General features: G+C 40.8%; 1 protein-coding gene across 3 annotated transcripts in view; it reads right to left on the minus strand.

Moving 5' to 3' along the window:
• Nucleotides 1–18,173, minus strand: part of MSRB3 (methionine sulfoxide reductase B3) — a 185,476-nt gene extending 167,303 nt beyond the window's left edge. Inside the window, exon 1 of one of the 3 annotated variants that reach the window (XM_023558490.2) lies at nucleotides 18,062–18,173. In XM_023558490.2, the coding sequence (XP_023414258.1) occupies nucleotides 18,062–18,092 (31 nt within the window). In that variant the 5' untranslated portion in view covers nucleotides 18,093–18,173. Of the gene's footprint in view, nucleotides 1–17,586; nucleotides 17,701–18,061 lie in introns of those variants that run through there. The other 2 variants (XM_010598549.3, XM_003405181.4) reach the window with 2 other exon arrangements.
• Nucleotides 18,174–24,721: the final 6,548 nt, after the last annotated feature.

Below are 24,721 nucleotides of genomic sequence, written 5' to 3' on the forward strand. Positions count from 1 at the left end.
AGCAAAGGCAGCTTGCAAGTGATTGGCTGGTTTAATGACCTATAGTTACCTTTACTGGGATTGGCTGGGACTCCTCCCCCAGTCTGACCTTAACTTGGATTGGTTAAGGAGGCTAACTTGTAATTAACAAGGACTAGCCTATAAAAACCCTAGAAGAGGGAGCCTCAGATTGGGCTTCCTGGCTGAGAGCCCAGAGAGGAGCCATCCTTTACACACAGGTGCTACGACCCTCCCCCACGGCCCTCCCAAATGCAGTAAATCTGTGAAGGGTGACAGTGGCCCGCAGCTGCGATGGTACCAGAAAAAGCAGAGGCAAGGAGCAGACCCAGTGGCCAAATCAAACCAAACCCCTTGCCATGGTGTGGATTCCAACTGAAAGCCAACCTGTAAGAGATGACTGCCCATAGGGCTTCCAAGGCTATAATCTTTTACAGATGGAGACTGCCACATCTTTCTGCCACAGCAGCTTGTGAGTTCAAACCTCTGATCTTTGGGTTAACAGCTGAGCACTTTAACTGCTGTGCCACCAGGGCACCTCCAGATAATGGCAGCAGAGTGTAAAGACCAAACTTCGGCCAGGAACTGAGAAGAGTGACCAAAAGCCAAGCCCACCAAGTGAGGTCACTGAGTTTCCTGTTTGAAAGTTTCCTGATGGGTAAGAATGAACACTGGTTATCGGGAAGGGCTAGCAAGTCCCCTTTTAGACATTGAGGTGAGCGCTGAGACCCCCTCCTGAACCTCATTCTTTGCATATCTTCATTTTTGTTTATATCCTTCTCTGTTATACGCCCTGGTGGCGTAGCGTTAAGTGCTACGGCTGCTAACCAAAGGGTTGGCAGTTCGAATCCACCAGGCGCTCCTTGGAAACTCTATGGGGCAGTTCTACTCCGTCCTATAGGGTCGCTATGAGTCGGAATCGACTCGAGGGCACTGGAGTCTGTTGTTAAAGTTGTTATTGCAGTTATGTTGTTTCCATGAGTTCTCCGTGATTGTTCCTGTGAATCATCGAACCCGAAAGAGAGAGCGCTGTCAGGGAAATGACTAGTACCAAAAATGGTGGAGAAATTGGAGAATGGGGTTATATGTGACTGCTGCATAATAGGAAACAGCTTGATGCTGATTCTTAGAGTTATTACTACAAGGCTCAATGGCAAATGTTTTTTGTTGTTGTTCTTTTTTTTTTTTTTTAATGACAAGGCCATGGTTAACTAGTTTTAAGAGTTAAATATATTTCTAGGATGGCTAGAGGTAAATTCTATTGGTAGGGTACCCTGCTAAAAAGAGAAATTTTCCCATCTGAGATATATTCCAAGCATAATTAAGCAATTCATAGCTGTACAATTAGAACAGCAGACATAATTTCTAGTGCTTTAATGCCATTACTTCAGATGGAACATTTAATATGATGCTTCTAATACATTTTAATCTATCCTCTAAATAAATACCAAATCCTTAAAAAGGTTATAAAACTTGGCTTATGGATCAAATTCTGGGTACACTAGGCTACATAGTTCAAACGTAAGATCTTAGACACAAAATGACATATTTAGTTCCACAAAATAGCCAACTTTAACTTTGCATAATTTATTAATCATATTATTTCCATTAAAAATTATGCAAGCTACTTAGAGATGTTTAGACAACACATACATTACAGAATCTTAAAGCAAAAGCAACACCAGGTATCATTCAGTTCAATACATTCATTTTACATGAAAACTGAGGCACACATAGTTTAAATGACTTAGCAAGAACAGGACTAGGAAAACCCAGTCTTCCAGTTCACCATTGTCTTAATTATCTAGTGCTGCTGTAACAGAAACACCACAAGTGGATGGCTTTAACAAAGAGAAATGTATTCTCACATAGTCTAAGAGGCTGGAAGTCCAAATTCAGTGTGCCAGCTCCAGGGGAAGCCTTTCTCTTTCTGTCAGCTCTGGGGGAAGGCCATTGTCATCAATCTTCCCCTGCTGTAGGAGCTTCTCAGCACAGGGACCCTGGGTCCAAAGGACGCACACTCCTGGCTCTACTTTCTTGGTGGTAAAAGGTGCCCTGTCTCTCTGCTTGCTTTTCTCTTTTATATCTCAAAAGAGACTGACGTAAGACAAAACCTAATCTTGTAGTCTGAGTTCTGCCTCATTAATACAACTGCCTCTAATCCTGCCTCATTAACATCATAGAGGTAGGATTTACAACACATAGGAAAATCACATCAGACCACAAAATGGTGGACAATCACACAATACTGGGAACCATGTCCTAGCCAAGTTGACACACATTTTGGGGAAACACAATTCAACTTATAACAACCATCATCTTTCATCTTACTGCATCCCTGGCAACATGTACACATACCCAAGGATGAAAATATACCAAGTCTACAATTTTTCAACCGACTCTGCATGTAGGTAAACATCTTCCACTCCCAATTCATCCTCCTCCCCTCCTCTCATGCCTATCTGACTAGATAGCATATTCACACATCAAGAAGTCAGAAACAAGTACTATAAGTGCATATCTAATCTAAAAAAAAATAGGTATCTACCTATAATAAAAGGCACTGATCAATTCAATGGCAACTGGTTTGGTTTTCTGGTTTATAACAGGCACTATAGTTGTCACCCTACCCCAACCAAACCCAGATTCTCTGGCAGCAAAACACAGTAAAAAAAAAAAAAGAGAAATGAAAGAAAGAATGTAAAATTTAGGGCTCTCTGATTCATGCAAGGGCTGTGCTGATTTTTTATAGGCTCTAACACGTACCACAGGCTTATTTTCAATATTGCCTTAGGTTTAACATATGTACTGAGGGATGGATTTATTTATTTATTTGTCTGTTTATTTACTTAAGCCTTTAAATAAGATAATTGACTCAAGGAACCATAAACATCTGTTGTATAATTTATAGCGATAGAAGATAATTATGTGATGACCACAACAGAGGCTGTTGTAGGTATGTATATGTATGTATATCATCTACTAAATTCCTTCTTAGAAATAGCATTATAGCCCTAAAAATCATACTCATACACTTGAAAATGCAGTTTTTTTTTAAGTATTCATATTCTTTTAAAAAGTATACATATTTGACTTTTAACCCTTGCCTTATTTAACCAGCATTATCATTGCCTGGCATAAGCCAGGCATTTGCTATTGTAAGAGGAAGTTAAGAAGGAGTTTTCCTGTCACCCTAAAATTTCAGCTAAGGTCCAAATCTTCAAATAAAAGTCTTGCCCACAATCTAATATGAGACAACACTGAGCGGCTGAAAATTGAGGCAAGAACCTCCCTGAGAATATCCATAAAGCAAGAAATCAAGTGCTGCCTACAGACCCTATAAGTCGTAATTTCCACATCTGTGTATTTTCCAAACATACGAAAACTTTTTTTTTTTTTTAAAAAAAGCTCATTTCAAAGTTTTATAGCGGTTTTGTGTTATTATGTATTTTCTCAGCCAACAGCTATCAAAAGTACAACTACTAGCACATGGGAGAGTTCCCAATTTTTTAATTGAAAGAGGGAGAAATTACTCTTAATACTGTACATTGCCGTTGAGTTGATTCCGACTCATAGCAACCCTATAGGACAGGGTAGAACTGCCCCATAGTGTTTCCAAGGCTGTAAAGTCTTCGGCAGTGGGTTTGGGATTTTCTGGGTAGTCTTCACTGAAGCAGACTGCCACATCTTTCTCCCGTGGGGCAGCTGGTGGGTTCAAACCATCAACCTTTTGGTTAGCAGCCGGGTGCTATAACCACTGCTCCACTAGGCTCCTTCTTAACACTGTATGCTATACATAAATGTGTCACTTTAGATGAATATTATGAACAATGTACTATATTTAGAAACTTAGAATGAAGACATACTGGTTGGTCCTGAAGCTAGGCCCTAAGAACATACTTCCTATACCAGCATTCTTTCTGTTTCACCCATACTCATCTCCGTGTTTATAAAACTCTACATAGGATTAAATAAACACTCTCATGAAGTAAATTCACTCAGCTTTCCTTCAGGAAGCCAAATATCAAAAAATTGTCCTGAAGTTTCCTTATCATCACAATTTGTACGTCATAAAGTTATATGAGGGGCAGTTAGGAAACCCAGTCATACAAATGTCATGTAACAATGCTGTTAACCATGGCCCAGTGTCAGAAGTCATATGCAGTTGGCCAAGGCAGTAGACTCAAGAGTATAGGAACCTTGTGGGTGACCCTTGAAGAAATAAGGGAAGCAAGGCATTCTGTAAGAAAAAGGGAGGGACATGACTTATTACAAATCATTCTATTTATTATAGATTAGGAAACTGTCAATAATTATTTTATGGATAAGAATCTAACTATGGCATAAAATGTGCCCATAAAGAGAAAGGAAAAAAAAAAAAAGGCCAAAGAGTACCCTATCTGGTGGAAATCACATCTTCTTCACATTCTATTCATTCTTGGGGAAGGTGAAGGGAGGACGTGGGAGGAGACTGAGACAGAATGTGTTCAGGGCCAACTGAACAACTTGTAGGAAGTCCAGAGTACAGAGGAAAACAAGTTTTGATGATTAAGGCTCTCTACAAGACATTTAAGGAGCTAGTCCTTTATCTTAAGAAATATGAAAATCCACTGAGGGAGGTTAAGCAAGGAAGTAGCGGCAACAATTCTGCAGTTTAGAAAGGTCACTCTGGCTGCGGTGTCCTTTGTTCAATGTTTCTCACATAAATGTTAGTAAAGGTAAAATCCCCTGAACTAGGAAAGCTCATGGACAGAATGCCATGTACTGACTGGGCATCTTTCAAAGCCAGATCAAATTTTATCTTCATTACGATGCTTTTCTTTTGCTTTTCCTCTTTCTCCAGTCAACAAATGCTCTCTTCTTCCCCTGAGCTTCCTTTAAGCCTTTATTTTTACCTTACTTATTCATACATGTTTTATCTCCAGCCCTGTTCTCAGTTTCAGTCTCATATTTCTGAATCTATCACACATCTCCACATGAAAGTCCTATCAATACCTTAAACTCATAGCTCTAAGGCAAAACTTTTTTTTAACTCTACCCACTAACCTGATGTCTCAGTTACCTAGTGCCGCTATAACAGAAATACCATAAGTGGATGGCTTTAACAAAGAGAAATTTATTCTCTCATGGTCTAGGAGGCTAGAAGTCTGAATTCAGGGTACCCGTTCCCAGGAAATGCTTTCTTTTTTTGTCATCTCTGGGGGAAGGTCCTTGTCATCAATCTCCTGCTGGTCTAGGAGCTTCCTAGCACAGAGACCCCAGGTCCAAAGGACACACTCCACTCCCAACACTTCTTTCTTGGTGGAATGAGTTCCCTCTCCTTTCTGCTTGATTCTCTTTTTTATATCTCAAAATTGTTTAACTCAAAATACAACCTAATTCTGGAATTGAGTCCTGCCTTATTAACACAGCTGCCTCTAATCCTGCCTCATTAACATTATAGAGGTTAGGATTTACAACACATAGAATAATCACATCAGATCACAGAATAGTAGACAACCACACATTACTGGGAATCATGGCCTAGCCAAGGTGATAGACATTTTGGGAGGACACAGTTCAATCCATAACACCTGCTCTGAGTTCATATTCTCTCAATCTCCCAAACTTGACATCCTACAGTCACCTTTAACTCACCCCCCTCTCTCCCCATATTCCATTAATTATTTATTTCTGTCCAATCCACATTAGCAAAACCTCTCCAATCCCACTGACACTACCTTAGCTCAGGTTTCTTTCCCTTACAGAAACTCTTAAACAATACTTTCTTATTGGCCCAATGCTTTTTTTTTTTCCCCAATTAAATTCATCCTCTAAACTATTAGATAATATATCTTATAATTCAACTCTGATTATAATATTTCAAGGACCAAAAAAACTTCAGTGGCTTCTCAGAGCTTACTAACATGGTCCAAATTCCCCAGCCTACTATCAGAAGCCTTCTATGTTCTACGCCAAACTTAATTTTCCATCTTTATACTTTATCTTTCCACTATTTCACTTCATATATGCTGCATTTTTTTTTCTATGCCTGCCCTCTCTATATCTGGTAAATAGTGGGTGCTCAACAAAAATTGATTCCCTTCCACATGAGCTTGCTATTCTCTCTTTCCCTGTGTTATCTCAGTCTACAGGAAAACAGTCTATCACTCTGTACATTTGATTCTCACACAGGGAATTAGAATACTGATGGAAAAGCCTGTAAAACTTGGAAAATAATCAAGGACTGAGAAAAAAGAGCAGTATGACTTAGCTCCAGTGTCTAACAAAGGAGGCAGTAGAGGCAAGCAGGATGCCATAAAATTTATGTTTCAGAATGTGTGAAAAGTGAGGATCTTTATACCTGGGACACTGATGCTAGTTCTGACTACAAGTACACCAGTTTAACATGCACAGCAAGTCAGAGGTTGACAATCAGGAGTCACAACTGGATGTAGTGTGTGGCAGGATTATATAAATAAAAACCATATTATGAAATCCTGGAGTTAGAAAGGACACGGAAACAATGCACAGTTCTGTCATTTTACAGAGAAGGAAGATATATATCTGAACCAAAATCATCAACCAACTCCCTAACTATAACACACAACACAGGTGAGGATAAAATCAAAAGGACTATAAAGAAATTAGGATAGAGCCAAAAGCATTATTTCCTAAAATAACTCTTTAATGGTTAAAAATTTATTTTCAATTAATAAATGACAAATGTATCAGAAAAAAATCTATGAATCCTATTGTCATAATATTCTTTGGATATTCTCGTTATTTGATTTTAACAAAACAGTAAGGATTTCTGACCTAATGGGTTAAAATTTTAGTTAAGATATTGGAAAAAGCTCCTTTAAAAGCAAAAAGAAAAAAGATAAAAATCCTGTGCTGATGCAAAACCTAAATGATGTTGTATGCTTGCAACCTTGGCAGTCAGGCAGGTTAGGCAGTGTGACAAAATTCTAAATGGCACAGAACTACTTATTTAATATAAAAAAATTCCAGACATTCACATAAGGGCCCTAAAAAAAGTCACCAGAAACTAGACTGATGTGTCAGCTGGGACTAAAATTAAAAGAATAAATGCTTAAAGGGTCTAAATATAAAGTTGCTATTCAAAATTACTGGCAAGAGGCCACAGTACAGTGGATTTTGGTCTTTACCACAAGTCTTAGGTAAGTCAACATCACTGAGGGGGGAAAAAAGGCCTATATATATTCCCTGGCAGTACAATCCACTCTTTATGGTTCAGCACAGTATTTTTTAGAACTCCATTGGTAAAATCTGAAGTTAGAACTTGTTGTATTTCCCAAGAAGTGCTATTAAAGTTACTCCTAAATATATGAGCCCATAAAAAGTAGGTCTTGGACACTGACCAAAATGGCGGCTTAGTCAAACACACCACGCCATTTCTCTACAGCAAAGACCCAAAAAACCAAGTGAAACAGATACAGAAGACAATCCTGGAACCCTGGGCATCAAATGAAAGGATAAAGAACTAGATCAAACACTAACTGGAAGAAGGAAGTGACTGAAAACGGACAGAGCAGTGGGGCCCTGCCAGCTGGCCCAGCACAGCATGGCCATCTTGAGGCAAGGATAATAGAAATCCCGGGTGAGGAGCACAGAAACCAACTTCACAGAACTCCCAGCAGGACACAGAGGAACTGTGTAGACATACCCAGAGTGAAATAAGGTCCTGACTGCTGGCTGCAGCCAACAGGAAGAGCCCAGGCACTCTCAGTTGGTGACCAGAGGAACATGCTCCTTCTCCCCCCACCCTCCTGACAGGTAGCGGCACAAGCCCTGCATCACTGCCGCCCTAATTGCTGGGGACCAAGGTATGAGCTTCCCCTTTTTCCCACCACCTAGCCCCTACTACCACCCTCCCCCCTACCCTGACCACCATCCCACCCCCCCACCCGACAACCCTGTCTAGGAATGGCAGGCCACTCCGGTGTGGCAATGGCCACTCACCCTGCCCCTCCCACCTACCAACCCTGCCTAGAGGTGGCAGGCCAATCAGGCACAGTGTCAGCACTTGCCCCACACCTCCCACCCACAGAATCAGCCTAGCAGTAGCAGGACACCCCAACACAACCAAGAGCCACTCACCTCTCCTCTCCCGCCCACCAACCCAGCTGAGCTCCCTACCCCTCTTCTCACCCACCAAGAGGCAGCAGGAGTGCACACTCGCTCATCGCTCCCTCCCTCCTCCCCACATCCAGCAAGAGGCAAAGGAGGTGCAACCATGCACCCACCTGCCCACCACTCGCCCAACCCACCACCTACCCATCAGGGGCAACAACCAAGCACAGGCCTGCCTGCCATGCCCTCCCCCCTCACCGTACGAAAGGCAGTGGAAGGACAACCACGCATGCACCCACCCACCACTCATCACCCCATCCAGTGGCAGGTGGCGACTGCACCCCCACCAGCAAGCCACACCCACCACACCTGCTGCCCCACCTACTTGGAGAGTGCCACCGCTTACTCCTGCACCACTGGACAAACAACAGACAGCAGTCAATGCCTGCCCAACCCACTCTTAACCACCCAGCAAGACTAGCACACAGAAACCCATGCTCACACACCCAACCACTACCCCTCCCACCTGGAGACAGGTGGCAAGTGCTGCAGTGCAGCCAGACTAGCAATCAGAGTAGCACGCATGTCTCGCCTGCCCGGACATATTAAAGCAAACCTAACAAAAAATGAGGAAGCAGCAAACAAATATACAATAAATAAATAAATATAATAATACCTTAATGCCTCAGAAATAACAGATAATACCAAATCACCTAAAGAAGCGGGACAAGATGGCACCAGCAAGTGACCAAAATAAAGAACCAGGAAACCTCTGTGAGGAAGAAATGGTAATGGAACTACTTGCTAAGGAATTCAAAAGACTTATATATAGGGCCATCCAAGAGATCAAGGAAAACACAGACAAAACTCTAGAAGAATTCAGGGAAACAAGTACAAAATGACAAAATACACAGACAATTAGAAAGCATACAAAAACAGCAACTAGTAATCCAGAAGATCAACATTAAAATTTCAGAAATAGATAATGTAATGGAAGGACAAAGAAGTGGAATTGAATCAATGGAAGACACAATCAGCGAAACAGAGAACAAATCCATTGATACCAATCTGTCAGAAGAACAATCAGAAAAAATGAAGAAAGCCTAAGAGTTATATGGGACACTATCAAAAGGAATAATTAATGTGTGATTGGAATTCTAGAACAGGACAAGACAAAAAAAAAAAGCACAGAGAAATTTTTCAAAGATTTGCTGGCAGAAAATTTCCCTAATATGAAAGAGAAGATATCCATCCAAGAAGCTTAACAAATCCCAAATAGGATAGACTTCAAAAGAAAATCAGCTAGACATATTATAATCAAACTTTCCAAAACCAAAGACAAAGAATCCTGAGAGCAGCTTGGGAAAAACAAAATGTTACCTACAAAGTGGAACCAATATGACTAAGCTCTCATTTCTCTGCAGAAACTCTGCAGGCAAGAGTGCAATGGGATGACATATATTAAAACCCTGAAAGAAAAAAAAAAATTGTGAACCAAGAATTATATACTCAGCAAAATTTTCCCTTAAACATGAGGGTGAAATCAGGACATTTCCAGGTAAACAGAAGTTAAGGGAATTTGTCAAAACCAGATCAACCTTATGAGAAATACTAAAAGGAGTCCTTTGCACAGAGAACCAACAACATCAGACAACAATCAAAGATTAAGACACATGACAACATCACCCAGAAACCAACCCAGATAAAAAATTTTGAAAAATAAAATAAAGCTACAAGACTGAAAATAAGGAACCAAGGACATCAATCTGTAAATGACAATAACTTCAAAACAAAAAGAGGGAATAAATGGTGTAGTTACAGAACTTCCATATGGAGAGGAAGTCAAAGCAATATCAAGATAGAGCAGACTGTTTTAAACTCAGGAAGATAAAAGCAAATTTCAGGGTAACCACAAAGAAAATTAATAAACCTCCTCGCTAAAATAAAAAAGAAGAAAGTCAACAGCAACAAAGGAAATGAAAAGAAAATCCATAAACAAAAAGAACTCAGCACTGAAATGTATACAAAATAAAGAAATTATAAGCACCACAAAAAAAGCACAAAAAAATGACAGCAGTTAATTCATACCTAGCAGTATTTACACTGAATATAAATGGATTAAATGCAACAGTCAAAAGACAAAGAATGGCAGAATGAATAAGAAAACGTGACCCACCAATATGTTGCCTAAAAGAGACACACCTTAAATGCAAGTATAAAAACAAGCTAAAAATCATAGGATAGAAAAAAATATATCAAGCAAATGGCAACCAAAAAAGAGCAGGTACGGCAATATTAATCTCTGATAATAGACTTTAAAGAAAAAAAAAAAAAAGCATAAAAGACAAGGAAGGGCATTATATAATGATTAAAGGGTCAATCCAACAAGAGTACGTAACTATAATAAATATCTACGCACCCAATGAAAGAGTTAACTAAATACATAAAACAAACTTTAACAGAATTGAAAAGAAAAATAGACAACTCCACAATAATTATAGACTTTAACACATCACTTTTGATAAAGGACAGAACAATTAGAAAGTCAACAAAGATACAGAAGATCTAAACAACACAATCAACCAATTTAATCTCAGAGACACACGGAACACTCCACTTAACAACTACAAAGTACATATTCTTTTCCAGCGCACATGGATCATTCACCAGAATAGACCATATGTTAGGGCACAAAGCAAGCCTCAATAAATTCAAAACCATCAAAATAATACAAAACAGCTTTTTGTATCACAGTGCTATAAAACTGGAAATCAATGACAGGAAGAATAAGGAAAAAAAATTAAATACATGGACATTGAATGACACCCTGCTTAAAAACCACTGAGTAACAGAAGAAAGAAAAAGCAAAAAAAAAAAAAAAAATTCCTAGAATCAAAGGAGAATGAAAACACAACATACCAAAACCTTTCGGATGCTGCAAAAGCAGTGCTCAGAGCTCAATAAATGCACACATCAAAAAAAAAAGAAAGAGTCAAAATCTGTACCTTAACCCTATAACTCTAGCAAACAGAAAAAGAACAGCAAAAAGCCCACAGTCATCAGAGGAAGGGAAATAATAAAGATTAGAGCAGAAATATATGATAGAGAAAACTGAAAAACAATAGAAAGAATCGAGACGAGAAGCTGGTTCTTTGAACGGATTAATAAAATTGACAAACCAGTGACCAAAGTGACAAAGGAAAAGAAGGAGAAGATGCAAATAACACAAATAAGAAATGAGATGGGTGATGGTACAACAGAACCAACTGAAATAAAAAGGATAATAATACAATACTATGAAGAAATGTACTCCAACAAATTTGAAAACCTAGAGGAAATGGACAAATTTCTAGAAACACACTAGCTATCTAAACTAACTCAAACTGAGGTAGAAAATGTAAACAGACCCATAACAAAAGAAAAAACTGAAGAGGTCATTAAAAGAAAAAAGAAAGAAAGAAAATCTCAACAACAACAACAAAAAAACCCTGGCCCAGATAGCTTCACCAGAGAATTCTACCAGATATTCAGAAAAGATCTGACACTAGTTCTACTCAAACTATTCCAGAACATGGAAAATAACAGAATACTCCCAAATTCCTTCTAGGAAGCAAGCACAACCCTGATACCAAAGACAGGCAAAGACACCACTAAAAAAAGAAAATTATAGATGAATATCCCTTATGAATACAGAAGCAACAAAATCCTAGTCAACAGGCCCTCACAGGGAGCACAACAGAGAACCCCTGAGGGAGCAGGAGATCAGTGGGATGCAGACCCCAAATTCTCATAAAAAGACCATACTTAAGGGTCTGGCTGTGACTAGAAGAATCCCGGCGGTCATGGTCCCCAAACCTTCTGTTGGCACAGGACAGGAACCAGCCCGAAGACAACTCATCAGACATGAAAGGGACTGGACAGTGGGTGGGAGAGAGATGCTGATGAAGAGTGAGCTAATTATATCAGGTGGACACTTGAGACTGTGTTGGCATCTCCTGTCTGGAGGGGGGATGGGAGGATAGAGAAAGTTGGAGGCTGGCAAAGTTTTCACGGAAGCAGAGACTGGAAGGGCTGACTCATTAGGGGGAGAGCAAGTGGGAGTAAGGAGTAAGATGTATATTAACTTATATGTGGCAGACTGACTTGATTTGTAAACGTTCACTTGAAGCTCAATAAAAGTCAATATATAAAAAAAAAAAAAATCCTAGTCAACAGAATCCAACACCATATTAAAAAAATAGTATACCATGACCAAGTAGGATTCATACCAGGTATGCAAGAATGGTTCAACATTAGAAAATCAGTCAGCATAATCCACCACATAAATAAAACTAAGGAAAAGAACCACATGATCTTATCAACTGACGCAGAAAAGGCATTTGGTAAATTCTAACACCCCTTCCTGGTTTAAAAAAAAAACTCTCAGCCAAATAAGAATAGAAGGGAAATTTCTCAGCATAATTAAGAGTGTATACACAAAACCAAAAGCCAACATTATTTTCAACGGAGTGAGACTGAAAGCATTCCCCTTGAGAATGGGAGCCAGACAAGAAAGCCCTTTATAACCACTCTTATTCAATATTGTACTGGAAGTCATAGCCAGAGCAATAAGGTAGAAAGGGAAATAAAATCGATAAGGAACAAGTAAAACTATCCCTATTTGCAGATAATATGATCCCGTACATAGAAAATCCCAAAGATGCTACAAGAAAGCTACTGCAACTAATAGAAGGATTCAGTAAAGTGGCAGGGTACAATATCAACACACAAAAATCAGTCAGATTCCTCTACACTAACAAAAAGAACTGAAAAGTAAATTAGGAAAACAATACCACATATAACAGCCACCCAAAAGATAAAATACTTAGGAATAAACCTGACCAGGGATGTAAAAGTCTTACACAAAGAAAACTACAAAACACTGCTGCAAGAAACCTACATAAGTGGAAGCACATACCATGTTCACTGATAAGATTTAACACCGTGAAAATGTCGGTACTACCCAAAGAAATCTATAGATATAATGCAATTCTGATCCAGATTCCATCAACATTCTTTAAAGAGATAAAAAAAAACAATCACCAACTTTATCTGGAAAGAGATCCCGAATAAGCAAAGCGCTACTGAAAAAGAACAAAGTAAGAGGCCTCACACTTGCCGATCTCAGAACCTACTATACAGCCACTGTAGTCCAAACAGCCTAGTACTGGTACAATGACAAATGGGCCAATGGAACAGAGTTGAGAATCCAGAAGTAAATCCATCCACCTATGGACAAGAGATCTTTCACAAAGGGCCGAAATCCATTAAAGGAGGAAGAGATAGTCTGTTTAACAAATGGTGCTGGCAAAACTGAATATTCATTTGCAGAAAAATGAAAAACGGGATCCATACCTCACACCAAATACAAAAACTAACCCAAGATGGATCAAAGGCCTAAATGCAAAACCTGAAATTATAAAGATCATGGAATAAAAAACAAGGGCAAACCTAGGAAACCCTAATTTATGGCATAAATAGATTATGCCAAATATAACTAAAAATGAACAAACAGCAGAAGATAAACTAGACAACTGGGACCTCCTAAAAGTTAAACACTTATGTTCATCAAAAGACTTCTCCAAAAAAGTAAAAAGAGAACTTAATCCTGGAAAGAAAATTTTGGCAATGACATATCTGACAAAGGACTAATCTCTAAAATTTATAAAAAATCTTCAACACCGCAACAAAAAAAGACAATTCAATTAAAAAATGGGCAAAGGACATGAAGAGATACTTCTTCACCAAAGAAGACATTCAGGCAGCTACCAAATACGTGAAGAGAGGCTCACAATCATTAGCCATTACAAAGATGCAAATCAAAACAACAATGAGATATCACCTCACCCCAGCAATAATGGTAATGATTAAAAAGAAAAAGAAAAAACAGAACACAACAAATGCTGGCGATGGCATGGGGAGATTGGAACACTCATACACTGCTGGTGGGATTGTAAAACAATGGAAAATGGTATGGCATTTCCTTAAAATGTAGAAATAGTTCGAATCCACCAGGCGTTCCTTGGAAACTGGATAGGGCAGTTCTACTATGTCCTATAGGGTTGCTATGAGTCGGAATCGACTCGACGGCAACGGGCTCGGGTTTTTTTTTATATCATCCAGCAATCCAACTACTAGATGCATATCCCAGAGAAATAAGAGCCATGACACAGATAGATATACACACACCCATGTTCATTGAAGAATTATTCACAATAGCAAAAGGATGGAAGGAACCTAAGCTCCCATAATGGATGAATGGGAAACAAACTATGGTACATACACACAATGGAATACTATGCAACATTAGAATAACGATGAATCCACGAAACATCTCACAACATGGAGTAACCTGGAGGACATTACACTGAGTGAAATAAGTCAATCACAAAAGGACAAATACTATACAAGACCACTATCATAAAAAGTCAAGAAAAGGTTTACACACAGAAAGAAGCACTCTTTGATGGTCACCAGGGATGGGAGGGGGAGGGAGGGAAAGTCACTAAGTAGATAGTAGATACATATTAATTTGGGCGGAAAAAAAAATCCACTGCCATCAAGTCAAGTCCAACTATAGCAACCCTATAAGAAGGACAGAGTAGAACCATCCCATAGGGTTTCCAAGGAGCAACTGATGGATTTGAACTGCTGACTTTTTGGTTAGCATCTGAATGCTTAGGCAATATATAATAAGGGGGATGTCAGCACAACATGACCAAGGCAAAGGAAGGCACTGGGAAGTACACGAGAGTAAAAGGCAACAATGGTAAATATGATTACGAACACAATCCTGTAATAACAAACAATAATTTACAAGTGGATTCATAGGTATATATGTAAGCTGAACAGGTCTTGAATGGTGTGTGAGAGTACACCCACAAGCATATGTAGGTTTGGCAGAGAATATTTATACGTATTGGTACTTACTGCAAACATATCCATGTATACAGTAGAGCACATAGGGCAAAATTATGAAAACTTCTTAGCCATAACCAAACACCTCGAGGAACTGAGTCACTGGGCTTGAGGGGTTAGGGACATAGTCTCGGGGAACATTAAGTCAATTGGATTGGCATAACTAGTCCATAAAGATAAGGTTCTACATCCTACTTTGATGAGCAGCAACTGGGGTCTTACAAGCTTTCGAGCACCCACCTAAGATACAACTATTGGTCTCTTCCCGTCCAGAACAAAGAAGAGTGAAGAAAATTAAAGACTCAAGGAAACAATTAGTCCAAAGGACTAATGGACCACACGAACCACAGCCTTCATTAGCCTGGGACCAGAAGAACTAGATGGTGCCTGGCTACCACTACCGAACACTCTGAGAGGGATCACAATAGCTAAGTTCTGGACCAAGTGGGGAAAGATGTAAAATGAAACTAAAATTCAAAAAAAAAAAAAAAAGACCAGACTTACTGGTCTGAGAGAGATTGGTGGAACCCCCAAGACTGTGGCCCTTAGACACCCTTCAAACCTGGAACTAAACCCACTCCCGGAGATCACCTTTCAGCCAAACAATAGACAGGCCTATAAAGGGAACAGTAACACCCATAAGGAATGTGCTCCTCTGAACAATCAACCATACAAGACCAAAAGGGCAGCATTTGCCAAAAAACAAAGTTCAGAAGGCAAGAAGGAAAGCTGGGCGAATGGAAATGGGGAACCCAGGGAGGAAGTGGGTAGAGTGCTGTCATGTTGAGGGGATTGCAACTAATGTCACAAAACAAAATGTGTATAAACTGTTGAACGGGAAACAAATATGCTCCGGAAACTTTCACCCAAGGCATGATAAAATGTTCCAAAAAAATGTACGCCTTCTTCAAAAACAAAATTACTCAGAATCATACGTGAAACAAATATCACTGCTTAAATTAATACTTATAAACCACACCTTTAATAAAGTTAAATATTGTTTAAAAAGAAAACTGCCATTAATCTGAATTGATGATTTTATGAATTACCTGAATCCTGAAGAGTTTTTTACATACAAACTATCTTTTAAAATCTACTTTGCCACCAATGCAGCAAATGAAAATATGAAGAGATACACGAGAGAGGGCTGAATATAATCTACATTTAATAGATCAGTTTTCAAGTGTTTTATAAATCCTAATTGTTAACCAGGAAACCCTGGAGGTGTAGTGGTTAAGAGCTATGGCTGCTAACCCAAAGGTCCGCAGTTTGAATTCACCAGGGCTCTTTGGAAACCCCTATGGGGCAGTTGTACTCTGTAAGTCGGAATCCACTTGACTGCAACGGGTTACGGGTTCGTTAACAAATTTTATTTTGATAGTTTATTAGTGGCAAAACAAAAGCAAACTAAAATCTCAGAAATAATCTCAAAACTGAGGAATTATAATTTCTGTTCTTCCTTTTCTGATAAAATTACGAACCCAAAACTCTGATGACTAGATACATCACAAACATAAAAAAAATATTAAAAAAAAACATAAAGGTTCATGCAATTTCACATTTATCTTAAACCTTACATTTGCACTTTCAAGTAATTACTTTTATAATAATCCCATATTTAAAAAATTCCTCACATGATTGTGAAAAAACAATCTTTAAAGATTATACAGTTGTGACTGCAGAACTACCACTTAATCGCGTAAGAGTCCTAAACTAAATAAGGGCAGGAATAGCACCTTTCCTTCAAACAGTTTGACTTGAAATAGTCCCGTGTGAAACTCTTTCAAAACGGACTTGAATGCCTTTTTCTGCTTAAAACCAACACAAAATTAGTACCTGGCAAGCTTGGGGGTTGTTCGATTGTGGCCTATTAAATGCCAACCGTGCGGGGGGCGGGGGGGGGGGGCCTGAGCCAGCGGCGCCGGAGACGCGAGGGCGGCCCGGTGAGCCGGCCGAGCCTGAGTGCGCCCCTCCCCGTCGCGCGCGGCGCTGGCCCCTGGCCGCTCGGCGCCCCACGCCCCTCCGGGACGCGCCGCCAGAGGTGCGGGCCTGGCCGGCGCACTCCCACGCCCCGGGCCCGTTACTTGAGCAGCAACCCTAGCAAGGCTGGCTGGCGCGGAGCAGGCGGCTCCGGGGCGGCCCCCTGCCGTGGGCCCGCGCCCTCCCGAGCCGGGCGGCGCCCCCTCCCCTGCCTCCCGTGGGCTGCCGCGCCAGGCCCCTCCCCCTGGGGCCCGAGCCGGGCGAGCGCCTCCCGCCGGCTCAGGTTCGTTCCGGAGACCGGATAAGGTGTCAGCGAGGCGGCCAGACGCCTCCCGTCGGCGGGGTCGAAGCCAGCCCTGACCTCCTTCGCCTCGGCCCCTCACCGCCCGGTGCAGGGTGCAACCCCTGTGCGCCGCTCCTCGGCTCGGGAAAGGGAGTGTCCCCCCAGGAGGCAGGGGGACTCAGGCGGAGCTCGGAGGGGACCCTGGGTCGGGGTCACACTCCCGCCCACACCCCCAACTTGGCAGTGTAGGGGTGGGAGCGGTGAGGCGATGCGGGGAGGAAGCCCGAACTTACCCGACTGCGCGGCTCCGAGCGCCGCGAACAGGCAGAGGCAGAGGCAGAGCGAGATGGGGCGCGGCAGGGTCGGCTGCTGGCTCATGGAAAGACCCGGGAGACCCAGCCGCTGCCACCGCCGCCGCCGCTGTCCGAGCTTCCCTCCCTCCCTCCTCCCTCCCCGGCTCCGGGCGACGGACGGGGCGGCGGGAGGCATGACGGGAAATTCCTGGGCACGGGCAGCCGAGTCCAAATATGAGCATAGGAGACGAGCGAGGGAGGACCGGGGAGCGCGTCGGCCGCGGACGCGGCCCACTGCCCGGGCCTCGGCGGCCGCCAACTCCTTCCTCGTCCTCTTCCTCGTCGTGAACAGCAACGCTAAAGCTGTTGACCGCGCGCCGAGCGCGATCTAGAGACGGAATCCCGCTGCCGTGGGGCAACCCTTTCCAACGATGAGACGCGAGAGCAGAGCCCAGCATCCCACCCACAGACCCACCTGAGACCCCTGAAGGGGTAGGTCCCATCATGAGAGGACCGGACAGCCAGACAGGGACCGTGGGAAGAGACTTGTGCTGCCTCTAATCTCTCGAGAGCTTTCGTGGCGAAGTGATAAAAAGTTCTGGCTAATATTTCCGTAATGTGGGAGAGTGAGGATGGAGCAGCACTGTCAGGTCATACACAGAGTCGCATGAGCCATTGTATAGGTAACTAGCAGGCATTATAATACATAGTACCACCTCCCTGCATTCCAGGTCTAGTGGGCCGTCTACACCAGGTGCGGGGGAGGGGAGGAGGGTGTTACATGCGTGTGTGTGTGTGTGTATTTATTTATTTGTTTATCTTAGCCAAAATTACAAAGGGGTTCTTTCCAAACTTATTTTTGAACACCATGTATGGTGTTCACACTAGTTAAATGCAGATGTTTAGACGGGTCTTTCCACCTCCAACCTCCATTCATTCCCCACACTAGCTTCATATTTATGGTAGCTTGTTTAAAGTGCAAAAGTTGAAGTTTAGTCAAAAGGTGCTCTCTCTGAAGACAAAAAATGTCAGGCCCAGATGTTTAATTACAGGCCCAAGCCAAGTAGTTCCCTGACTTTTCTTTGGCACTGATAACTCCTCGGGTAATCGAGTCCAAATGACCCTTAGTTTTTCAGACAACATAATTATGTCCTAATTACTATAATTTACTTTTTTTACTCAAATTAATGGAACAGGCCCTGGAGATGTAGGATGTTATATAATTACTTCTGAACATTCTAAGATACTACAAAAATGATTTATTGAAGTAAAATATTTAAGGGATGAATGTCAAACAGATTTAGAGTGTGGATTATTCTAAAATGAACTAAACTGATGGTAATTTGTACATCACACTATTTGTCTGAAAGTACTGTATTTGAAAATCAGAAACTTTATTTCAAAACAAATTCAATTCTGGCGTAGCATTAAAGCCCAAAAGCCAAAAACCAGTCCATTTGTAAATGGCTCCCCTCAAAACATCTGGTACTAAAAATACCACATCTCATGAATTATGCCTGACAAATGAGCAGATTTCACACTTAATATTCTGTCAGTGATAATGGGGCTGAGGGCAGAGGACCTGGATAAATGAACAGTAAATAAATTGTGATACAGTAAATAAGGGATTTAAAAGACATATAACATTAATATTCAATTAGTTACTCAGAAGCTGTGTGGTTGGGAGGGAATGCTCCAGAAACTCTTTAAGTATTCCCTCCCTTTTCCGTTTTTTAACTTTGTATTATATAAGCATCTGTGTTTCTTACTTCCCCCACAACACCTAGCATATTCTTTGCCCATAGTGTAAATGTGTGGTTAAAAACAAAACGAGCATAGTCATCTGAGAAACGCTGGTTTCAAAGGATTGTAGTAATTATGGTTATATTTGAAATATTTTAGTCAAATGAACTTAAGTACAAAAACTTAAAATTATAAAGATGAAATGTCATTACAAACTAATTCATGTTAATGTAAGTGGAGATTTAATTCATTGGGTTGACTTGGCTGACTTTACTGTCAGTAATACCAGCAGCTGTTCTAAAAGCTTCAATATGTATGTTCAAGAGGGGAGAAAAGAACTAAAGTTACTGAGTGCGTGGTAAACATACTGTATCTCATTTAACCCTTACAAATGTCTCTGAGCTTATTATTTTTATCCCTATTTTACAGCTAAGGAGACTGAGGCATAGATAAGTTATATTAAACTACCATGAGTTAAGTAGTATTGGAATTCAAAACTTATTCCAAAGTCCATATGTACTCTTTTTGCTATACTGATCTGCCCTATTTTCTCTACATTAAAAAGAAAAAAGGCATTCAACAACTGTATTCACTGGGCTCTTGTGGTTTTATGTAACAGGTGTGCACTCAGGTTACCTCAAGTATTAGGGGTAAAGGATACATGTGGAAATAAGACCAGAGGCTTAACCGGCTTGTCAGGTCACCCCTTGTGGGCCTGAGGGTGGAGGCTATCCCTGTGGAGGTGCCGAACAGGAAAGGTACCACCCTCTGATCACATTCCTGCAAGTTTTATAGTCTTACCACTGATTTTTTTAATCATGTATTTCACTCTGCTTTCTCTAATGTCTTTTCTATTACAGTGTTAATAACAATCATGCTAATATATTGCCTTAAAAATTATTTGTTTTTAAGGCAAAGGGTCGAGAGGTGGTAGCTTTGGCCCCTGCTTCATGTATACCATGTGTCTTAGTTATCTAGTGCTGCTATAACAGAAAATACCACACGTGGATGGCTTCAACAAACAGAAATTTATTTTCTCATAGTTTAGAACGTTAGAAGTCCAAGTCCAGAACATTGGCTCTAGGAGAAGTCCTTCTCTTTCTGTTAGCTCTGGAAAAAAGTCCTTGTCTTTTCTGAGCTTCTGCTCCTGGGCAATCTTCATGCGGCTTGGCATCTCTCTTCCCCTATCTCTGCATCTTAGCTTGCTTGTTTAATCTCTTTTGTATCTCAAAAGAGATTGACTCAAGATACACCCTACACTAAACCTGCCTCATTAACATAAGACAACCCCATTCCCAAATGGGATTATAACCACAGGCGTAGAGGTTAGGAATTAACCACATATTTCTGGGGCACACAATTCAATCTGTAACAACATCCCTCCCCCAAGCCAGTGGTGTGGTAAATGTTTAATAACCAGATCTGGAGGGGGGAACCCTGATTTGCAGGACTTACTAATTTATGTGGCGTCAACACTCCCACCAACCAGATGTCTCTGAAGACAGAGTTGGGAAGAGATGCACACAACCATCTTTCAGGGCTGGTAAGAGCCAGCTCCAGCATATCACTGCAGCAGCTCCTCATGGAATGTCTGCAAAACATAGCAATTACTCTAGTTGCACAACCACAGCTCTAATGACAAGAATTTTAGTACTTAGTCCCTGAAAATCTCATGTTTGCTGATGTCTGTTCTCATATTCTGCCATTAATATGCCTCAGCAACTCCCTTTGTCTCTCCTGCCTGTCTTTCCACTTCTGCTCCAACTACCAGCTGCCAGCTCACTCCACATACCTCATAATCAAATGTCCCAGGGAGGAGAGTCTGATTCTATAAGCATCATCCCTCTGGGAGGAAGTTCTTGTACAAGTCGATCACATAAGCCACTGAGCAGCCTATAGATTGGATACTTCTGGGCCAGGAACTCTCTCCTAGTTCTTTAGCTGTGGCTAGGATGGAAGGGTCGCATTACACAGGGCATGGCTAACTATACAAAAGAAACAGCCTATGCTGCTACCTTTTCGGCGGCCTATGATTGGGCAGTCTGTTTTAAAAGGAGTCTGTATACATAACAAGCATTCAAGCTATCGCCTCGCTGAGATACTATTCTCAGCTCTATAATAAAATCCCCTTAGCCAATGCACAAATCTTTGGGGCAGCCTTTACTCCACATACCCCAATGAACATCTTGTGAGGATACCAACTACAGATAAAAGAGTGGACAATTAGGACTGGATACTGTTCAAAAGCCCCCAGCCAAGGTAAGACACCCTAAGTTAGTATTTAAATTTGGTTAATACTTACCGGTTGCCATTGTTCTAAACCAAGAATCAGTAGGAGAATGAGGGTAATGTTTCTTAGGGAGATGTAACAGACTCTCCAGAGAGAGGTTTTTCAAACCACGCTCAAACCCACCCCTGCTGAGAATGCTGTTTTTTTACTGATGGAAGCATGCCTTATGCCTCAATGTGCTGGGTTGGGAAAAGGATTGGGACGAACTGTCTCAACAACATGAGGGAAATGAAACCAATGCTGACTGGCTAAGGGAGAAACCAGACAGCCCCTCTCAGATTCTGAAAAAGGATTTCTCCTGCCATGACACCTTTCCAGCTCCTAGTCATCTAAAAAAAAAAAAAAAAAAGTCATCTAGACCTCTTTAAAGTGTTAAAAAAAAAACAAAAAAAAACAAAGATGTCACCTTGAGGACTAAGATGCACCTGACCCGAGCCATGGAATTTTCAACAACTCTAGGCCACAAAGCTGCTTGGTTTTTGGCAAGGTTTTATGATATAGAGTAGTATATGCAAACTCAACTACACATACACAGAATGAGAAAGAGAGAATTAACATTGTAAATGCTACAGGAAATTCTGATGGGAGATTTGATTTTCCTCTTCCCTCAGTGCTTCTTGTACTAAGAGCATCTAGCCCCACTGTGTGCATTTCCAGTGTTTAAAGGTGTGTATTTTTCACACAAAGTGCCACTAACTGCAAGCCAGATCCTTCATCTGTCATTTACCCAGAATGGCTGCAACCTGATCCAGTAGTAGAGGAAACTCTGGCTGTGTGGGGCTATGTTGCTCTCCCAAGTGGTGTCTGTCGTAGCGTAACTCTATTTGAAATAAAACCAAGAGACTCATTGAGAAAAAAGGCAGCTCCAGCTGGGGATACACTTACTCCCACAAAGTGAAAGTCAGAGCCTAGGAGAGCAACAATTACTTGGGGATAGTTAAAGGGTTACACCAGGAACTTAGGTTACAATATTCTGATTGGTGTTTGGTGAGGTAAGTTGGTGGAAGGTGGGACACCTTGAAGCAGATCTCTTAACGTGATTGGTTTAAAGAGTCTTTGTTGATTAGTTACTATTGAGTGACTGCACAGGCTTTTTTTTTTTTTTTTTTTGGTTGCTGGGTGGCTTGCAATATATTCCTTTCTGGAAACTTAGAGGTTAGAGACACTTTGTATCAAGGCTCCTTGGTAACAAGCTGACAACATTCTTAGTTTGGTTTCAAAGAAAACATTTCTTTAGTTACAAGATTAAGTCTGTATAAAGGCTACAAATTAACAAAAGCAGTAAGTTATTGATGGTAAGTCTGGGCTAGCAGTCTTCACCATCAAGCACCCCAAAATTTAGGACTTTAACAGTGCCTCCATATAGAATTTGCAATCAGTTTTACTTCCGCCTAGCTTTGAATCAACTTGTCGGCTCCCAACAACAGCAACTTTCACCCTGCAATCTGCTGTTAGAGCCTAACCCTCATGGAAGATGCAGCTCTACTCAGGAGTCAGGGACTTGGGCTTTGGCATCAGAGAGACCTGGATTCCAGCGTGGCCTCTGGATTAAAGCTGTGGCACAATAGGCAAGTGACATGATTTACTAAGCCTTGATATTCTTTCTGTATAATGGGAAAAATAAATGTACTACCACACATGGTACCTAGCACTTAGCCCATGCTAGCACATGATTAGTCCTTAGTATCATTACAGTACTGATATTATTAACTATTATCATTGCTTATCAACTGTCAATCACCATAAACTTACTCTTTGCCTTTAAGTTTTATCTGATATGATTTCCTCTGTCTGAAATGATTCATAGTTTCTCTTCATAGCTCAGAGTCCTACATTTGTATTCATAAGCTCCTTTTAAGGAAGTCTGTTCAGATATAGTTATCCTTTCAACACATAGTTTCTTCAAAATTACTTTTTGTATTTATACTCAAGGATACTAGTAGTAATTATGTTTTTAAATATGTTTTAAAAGTTATCATATGAGAAACCTACACATATATTTGAGTAATTCAAACTATTTTGTGGAAACTGCTTTTAGAATTGCAATCAAAATATAAGATGCAACTTTTAAAATATTTTCAACAAAGGAAAATAATCTTTGTGTTCAAATGAGTATTTACTGAATGCTTACTATGTGCTAGATGGACAGTCCCAAAACCAAACCCATTGCCATTCTGACTCATAGCAAATTTACAGGACAGAGTAGGACTGCCCCTTGGGATTTCCGAGGAACAGCTGGTGGATTCAAACTGCCGACCTTGGTTAGCAGCCAGACTCTTAACCACTTCGCCACCAGAGCTCCAGGTGGACAATAAATAATATAAATCAGTCCGTTTTGATGTTAAATACAGGTAGTCCCCAACTTATGACTTATTCAAGTTATGGCAAACAGCACTTACCACAGTCTGTTTTTTTTTTTTCTTGTACATCTTATTTTTAGTAATATGTTGCAGCACATAATTTGCTGATGTTATTCTCAGATGTTCACTCACAGACATTCAGTTTTATGATTTACTATTCAAAATGCTGCTGGATTTATAAAGATACTGATAATAAAAGGCAAAAATAATGACAACTAAAAAAAAATGAGGTTATTTGACTTACATCAAAACTGACGTAAGACAGAGTCTTTGGAACGGAACCACATCATAAGTTGGGGACTACCTGTTTAGACAGGTATAACTACTAAAAAGAGAAATAAGGCAGGGAAGGTGGCGAAAAATGTTGTTGGAGGGGTAGACTGCAATTTTAGACAGTGTGGTCAGGTAGGACTCACTAAGGAAGTGTGTTTTAGGTAAAGACCGAGGAATTAAGCAAGCCATACAGAGATCTGGGAGAAGAGGAACAGTAGGAGAAAAGGCCCCGCAAAAGGTAGGAACATGCTTGCCCTGTAGAAGATCATCACTTTAGGTAAAAGAGAAAAGGGCACAGGTTGGTATACAATCCTTATGTATATGTGTTTGTGTGCATGTCTAATGTACAGGATAATCAGGAAAGGAACCACTGGCCTTCAGTTTCCACTGGAGAAAATATTGAGTAGGAAGTATGAACTGGAGAGTCCACAGTCACTTCACCCATCTTCCACCTACACGCATACATGCA

The sequence above is a fragment of the Loxodonta africana genome, chromosome 4 (genome assembly GCF_030014295.1).
Source record: "Loxodonta africana isolate mLoxAfr1 chromosome 4, mLoxAfr1.hap2, whole genome shotgun sequence".
NCBI classification, from domain to species: domain Eukaryota; kingdom Metazoa; phylum Chordata; class Mammalia; order Proboscidea; family Elephantidae; genus Loxodonta; species Loxodonta africana.